This window comes from Gorilla gorilla, chromosome 13 (genome assembly GCF_029281585.2).
Source record: "Gorilla gorilla gorilla isolate KB3781 chromosome 13, NHGRI_mGorGor1-v2.1_pri, whole genome shotgun sequence".
In the NCBI taxonomy this organism is placed as follows: Eukaryota; Metazoa; Chordata; class Mammalia; order Primates; family Hominidae; genus Gorilla; species Gorilla gorilla.
The window spans coordinates 30,094,456-30,101,308 of record NC_073237.2 but is presented as its reverse complement, the minus strand read 5'-3'; the positions used below and the strand labels follow the sequence as shown (position 1 = coordinate 30,101,308).

The following is a 6,853-nucleotide window of genomic DNA, read 5'->3' as shown; positions in this document are numbered from 1 at the left end:
AACTGAATGTAATCGCAAAGAAAAAAAAACCCATGATACACAAAATATTAAAACTTTAAATAAAGGCTTGCACTCGCATAACCCAGGCTCACCGGCCTCTCCCTGCTCCTGGCCCGGTTTCCCAGCTTGGTTCTCTACAAGTCAGAATTCCTAGCAAAATCAAAGTGTGCGCGCGTCTGCCTGAGTACACGCCGCAGAGTTATTTCTGCCCCATCTTCCCTATTTGAACTCAAACAGGACAGGATTTTCCTGGGTGCAGCCCCTGCGTTGGGTGAACAGCGGAGTGATAAAGCCTGGCGTTCTCCACCTGCAGGCGGAGGCTGACGGCGCGGTCTTTGGCGCGAGTCCGTGCACCGCGGCCGTCCCGCCCCGGTGGGAGGGAGGGATGGAGGAAGCTGCCGGTATAACGGGAGGAGAGCGCCAGGCGGAGCTGGGGCGTCCCTCCCGCTCGCTTCTTGACTCGCGTTGCTGCCAGACGCGTCCCGCGCCTAGTGTCCTGGACGCGCCTGAACCTGCTGCCTCCGTGCCTGGGGCGGCGCCGCGCGGCCCCCAGTGCTCCAGAAAGCTGCGGCGCGAGTCCGCGGGGCCGACCTCGGAGACGCAGCTGGGGCCGGGCGCGGCTTGGCGGGAGGGTCTGCAGCGCCGAGGGAGCCTGCCAGTGCGTGAGGAAGAGAGCAAGAGACTGGACAGGGGAGACAGAGCAGCGTCGGAGCCGCGCAGGGGACGGGAGTGAGAGCAGGAGCGACGCAGAGCGGCCGTCGCCGTGCCCGGGTCTCAGGGCGCCTGGCTGAAGTGAGCATGGCTTCAGTGGCCTGGGCCGTCCTCAAGGTGCTGCTGCTTCTCCCCACTCAGACTTGGAGCCCCGTAGGAGCAGGAAATCCACGTAAGTACAGCAAATGGTTTAAAACTTGCGCTAGGCTGTCTGGAAAACTTTGTTTTTTTTTTATTATCGGTAATATTTGGAAGTGGAATTGCAGAACATGCTCCTGAACATGAAGAACCTTAAAAAAACATTTGGAATTGCAACCCGAAAAAGACGATTTTGTTTACAATAGACTTTCCTCTTGTGGGGGAGTCTAAGATATACCATGCATGTTTTGACTTTTTAATCGATGTACTCGAATATTCATTGAGAAAGTGGACGTTTCTGTAAAACCTGAAAAGAGCATCTTAATAAGAGATTAGCCTGCAAATGCTGTCATTTATTCCTTTTTAAGATTGTAATATTTTGTAGGAATTAAGTCTAACAGGGAAAAAACTGGCAGACATTACATCATACTGCATCAACTTAGATGTTAGCAGCTTACAGTTTTGCCGACCTTGGCAGCTTCAGAGTTAAAATGCTAATTAACTTCCATGCAGTATAGGGACAGAGCGCCTGTAGGCGAAACTAAATTAATAACCTGCCCTAACTACTAAGGGAATAACACTTGAACACCCCTGTCAGGGGCTTCGTTTCTCATAGTAGAAAGTTCTTGCTTAAAGACAAAACTCAGCCAGTCATTTAGGTGATCTTGAAAATGATTCCTCTCTGGATGCTAATATTTTACATTATTTAATTTGCCATCGGGTTCCCTGTTTTTTATTTTCCTTAATTTGGTAAACACCTAGGAAGCATTTATTTCTAGAATGGGCTATGATTCTAATATAATGATGATATTCCAGACAGATGAGCAAAACATAATGTACCCATATTTTATCACACATAAAAATGTTTACACAACATTGCACATTTTTTTTCGGCTTGGAGTAAGTCTCTATCAGAGTTGTCTTTTCTTTCTTGATTGATCAAACCATGAGATTAGAATTTTTAAAATGTCTTCCTCCTCCTTCTCAAATCACTTTTATTTTTCTTTCAGTGGCATCTCCCCGCTGTCAGCCTCAGCCCTCTCCTACCAAAATCTCTTTCGAAATAAGTTCCAATAAATGCTAGTGGCCATGTTTGGAAATTTAGATTATTGCAGGATAACCAAGGATAGCTTTCAGCAGTCCTCCTAAGCTGTCATGAAAAGTTTGCCGTAGCTCAGTGCTGTTCTGCCCGCGGGCTCAAGGGTGGGTTGGTTCTTCACACACAGGGCACGCACATGGGTTCATGCACTCACTGTGCATCATGATTCAGTTGCGCCTCAGTTAATCCTACACTTGGTGTGCCCTTCCAAAAAACAAGCTCCGGATTCCTTTGGTCAGATGCTGTACCGTGTTTCAGATTCAACTTTAATCTGCTTTTGTGAGGGGGCTTTGTGAATAAAACGTTGTTACTTAAATCAAAATCCTTGGGTCTTGTAATGGAAACTGCCGTTTGGCTTAAATAAACACATAAATGAGTTACTTATAGAAAGGCATGCTAGAGTAATTGACCAATCAACTGGCAAAATACAACAACAAAATAAGTCACTAGAGGTCACTCTTACTATTGAATAAACAGGGCTTCAAAAAGACCTTCCTGGAGAAAAGCAAAGCAATGAAATCTGAGTGAGACCCTGCCACCACCTTTCCTGTTTTTGTTGCATAGTTGTGATTACTTTTTATTCTCAGGATTAGTTGTATTGATAGTTATTTTGCTTGGAATCCAGTGGAAGGATTACAAAGCCCATAGAAATTAAGCTCTTCTCGTTTATAGTGAACATTCTTTTTGGAGGAGGGGAGGGCAGGGACAGATATTCCAAATGGACTCAGCACCAGACGGGACTCTCGCGAGTTGCTGAGTGACACGTAAAATTTCAATACTACTACTGTGGGTGTTTTCAGTCTTCTTTCGTTGATGAAACTTAGTATCCTCATATCTAATAAATTTTACTAATTTTAAATTACCTTTTAGATCAAGTAATTCTTCCAGATAAAACTATGTAACTGTAATAATTATACCACCTTCAATACCAAGAAGAAAGTCAATAAGGACATCTAAAAGTTTCCTTTTCATCTAGACACCATGAGTTGCTCACGTTATTCACAGCTGGTTTTCCAGAAGCACATTGGCCACCCACGAAGGCAGCCTGTTGATGATGGCATGAAATGGCTCTTCATGGGAAGAGCTCTATAGGCCGGGCACAGTGGCTCGCGTCTGTAATCCCAGCACTTTAGGAGGCCGAGGTGGGTGGATCACCTGAGGTCAGGAGTTCGAGACCAGCTTGGCCACCATGGTGAAACCCTGTCTCTACTAAAAATACAAAAATTAGCCGGTCGTGGTGGCAGGCATCTGTAATCCCAGCTGCTCGGGAGGCTGAGGCAGGAGAATCGCTTGAACCTGGGAGATGGAGGTTGCAGTGAGCCGAGATCCCACCATAGCACTCCAGCCTGGGCAACAAGAGCAAAACGCAAAACTCCGTCTCAAAAAAAAAAAAAAAAGCTCTCTAAACATTTGGCATTTTGGGGATTATGTGCAGTTTATCTGAATGTTATTTGACCCGACAAATACATGGGAAAGCTTTGTTAGGAAGATTCTGCATGAAGGGAAATATTTTCCTAACTTCAGTGCCCATAGACTTGCAGTGAGTGAAAGGTCACTTACTGCTCTCATTGAGTCCCTGAAAACAGCAGGAAGCATCAAGAGAAAGATTGAACTCTGGGCACTGATCCCAGGGATACACAAACAAATGGCTGGGCAGATTTTGCAGAAATTCCTGTAATTGGTAAAATGCTGAGTAATAGCCTTTGATGTAACTTTTCAGTGGGTTAATTTATTCATTACTTAGCCTAAAACATTTTTAATTTTAATTGCCTCAATTTTTTCCCCTAAATGGTTATGTTTCACAAGTTCGCCAGCCAGCCTGGGGAAAGAAGGGTAAGCCTACTATAGAGTGTGTGTGGGTTAGAGAGGAAACTCACTTAGATGTGAAATGTGTCAGGAAAGAGATCTCACAGAGTGTAGGAATAATTATTTTTACAGATTTTTCATTTTGGACCTTTTAGTAATACCATTTAAAGAGAGTTTCTGCAGATGAGTAACAGTCTCTTAATTTTAGTGTCAAATGGTACTCTATAAAAAATGGAGTTCAGGCCGGGCACGGTGGCTCACACCTGTAATCCCAGCACTTTGGGAGGGTGAGGTGGGTGGATCACTTGAGGTCGGGAGTTCGAAACCAGCCTGGACAACATGGTGAAACCCCGTCTCTACTAAAAATATGAAAAAATTTCAGGGCATGGTGGCAGGTGCCTGTGAGGAGGCAGTGAGCTGAGATCGTGCCACTGCACTCCAGCCTGGGTGACAGAGTGAGACTCTGTCTCAAAAAAAAAAACAAACCAAAAAATGTAGTTCAGTTGCCTTTATTCATTTTCACCAAACTCTATACAAACAGTACGGAGCATAAGTAGCCCATAGAAATAATAATCAATTCCAAGACATTGGTTTGATCATGAAAAAAGAAAAATCAAATTACTTGGCATTCTTCTTCCTCTTCCTCTCCCCTTCTCTTTTTGAACAATTCAGTCCAAGGTCATTCAGTTCAGCTTAGGCATCCATGCTGGGTAGTGGGGAGGCCCAGGACCATGGCAGAGCATTCAGAAACCAGCAGGGTAAGGAAAGCATCCACAGTGTAGCAAGGGTGGGGACCTGGAGAGACAGGTGGTGACCTATAGCACTGGTGGTGACTTATAGCAAGTTGTCAGAGGTTGAGTGGAGTGAGGAAGGAGGCATTCCAGATTGACAGAGGCTAAGAAAACAAGGCAACTAAATACTATTCTGCATTAAATGCTTATGTTATGAAGGACATGATTGGGAATTGGTGAAACTTGAACAAGATTGGGGATTAAATATTGGAACTTTATCCATGATGACTGTGATGATCATATTATGGTTATATAGGAGAACATCTTTGTTGTAGGAAATGTATATTGAAGTATTCAGGGGTGATACAGCATATTAGCATAGTTCTTCCATGTTTTCTGTAAATTTGTTTCAAAATCAAATGGTTACTTTAAAAAACTCAAAATTGTGTTTAAAGGAAACATGGACCAATAGAAAAACTCAGAATAAGTAAATGTAGTTAAATTGATGCATTTTACCTAAAAGATGTAGATTAAAAATAAAGAGGCTGAAAAAAAACAATTATGAGAAATAACAGTTCATTTATGTATGTCTCTAAATCCAATTAGCCTGGATTTCTGAATGACAAAGATGTAATTGTCACTGGGATTGTTCACCATTCTTTTTGGGAAGTTTATTGCCTAGGACATCTGTATCAGTCTTCGAAGTACTTTTTAAAGCTTGAATATCTGAATGAACCCGTCAGACTGACTGTTATCTGGTCTTCTGTAGTGGGCTTCCGCACCTTTGATGAGACTCTTAGCTGAAAGGTTGCTTGTCCCTAGGCCCGGTTGCTCCACGTTGTAAGAGCATTTGCAAACGCTTGGTTGTACATGATTGTGCACATGTCAAGTCTGCTCTGTCACTGTAGAAAAAATATTCCTTTTCCACTTGACATATAAAGCATGGAATTGTTTGTTTTAAATGTCTTTTGTCAAGGATTTCGTGTATCTGCTTGATGTGTTGTGGTACTGTATAAAAGACAAGTGTGAAATTCATTACTTACTATGATAGCCTTAACAGGACTACAGTAAACCTAGTTTTCTAAAAAACGGAGTATATGCTTAGCTTGGTTAAAATTTTATAATTAAATGACTACTCTGGTAATAAAAATTAAAAAATACCATAAAGTGGGGGCTAAAAAATGATACTGCATGTGTTCCAGTTAATGAACATTTTTGTTATAATAATACAAAGAGTGATTGAAATCTAAAAACATTTGAGATTTTAAAATAGTTTTAACCTTATAACTACAGGATTGTAATTTAAGTAGCATACCTACTTAATAAGGCAGCAATTAAAATTATTGCTAAGAATTAAATTACCAAGAAGACATGGTCTAATATGTATTGCCTGGGCTGTGGTTTGAATTACTTTTGATTAAGTATAATCACATTTTTTGAGAGTATAAAAACAGAGGATATTACTTGCTTCTGATTCACAGATGTGTTTATGAACCATTGGCAATTAAAGCATTTGCAGTTGAGGCCCTAAGAAAATTTTAGGTTAAAATAACATGTTGAGTTATGCCTTATAACTCAGTATATGCTTATACTTTACATGCTTTACAGAGTTTTGAATATATAATATATATGTATAATAGTATATTTTTCCAGGAAATATATAACTTGTAGTTCCTTGACTTATTTTGTAACTAAATCCCATGGAAAAAAGTTTATTGAATGTCATTGTTTCTCAGGCAAATGTAGAGTTAGGAAAATGATATATGTACATATTGGGAATCTTTTAGAAGGCTTGGACTTGGTAGCTGAAATCTTCTACAACCTTGAGCTTCAACTTTCTGGCCGGTTCAAGAGATCTCTTCACTGTCCTTTTCATGTAAAGTCAATGTTTATGGAACACTAGACCAAAATGGAAGGATTCCTTTGGAAACTGAACAAACAGTTGAATTAGTTTTTGACTTGATGGAGTGATTTGATCTAAAATATTACCTATCAGTTTTAGATATCTGTTCAATCAGAGCTGCCTCCATATACGCAAATGATAATTTGTCTTGGATTTTTAGATATCTTAGCCCTCAGACAAGCTAATAGAGTTTAAATTGAACCTGGTGTTTTAGGGACAGTTGAATTGTTGGGGTGCCCAGGAAAACAATCACATTTTTCTATAAGTATGTGTTTATTTGGCTGGAATGTGGGTGAGGAAGAAGTTATATGTGAATTAAAAGAAACATTGTCTCAATGTCACATGTTTAAATTAAATTACAGGCAGAACTAAGCGAGTTTACGATTGCTGCCGCTGGGAGCAGAGACTATTTTCAGCTTACATTTATAACAGAAGGAGGGATTTAAAATATAGTATTATGCCTAC

General features: G+C 41.1%; 1 protein-coding gene across 4 annotated transcripts in view; it reads left to right on the top strand.

The window, feature by feature from the left end:
* The first annotated feature begins 763 nt into the window (after positions 1-763).
* Positions 764-6,853, top strand: part of LOC115933307 (contactin-associated protein-like 3) — a 235,434-nt gene continuing 229,344 nt past the window's right edge. For all 4 annotated transcript variants that reach the window (XM_055351714.2, XM_055351712.2, XM_055351711.2 and 1 more), the window contains exon 1: positions 764-883. In XM_055351714.2, the coding sequence (XP_055207689.2) occupies positions 799-883 (85 nt within the window). In that variant the 5' untranslated portion in view covers positions 764-798. The remainder of the gene's footprint in view (positions 884-6,853) is intronic.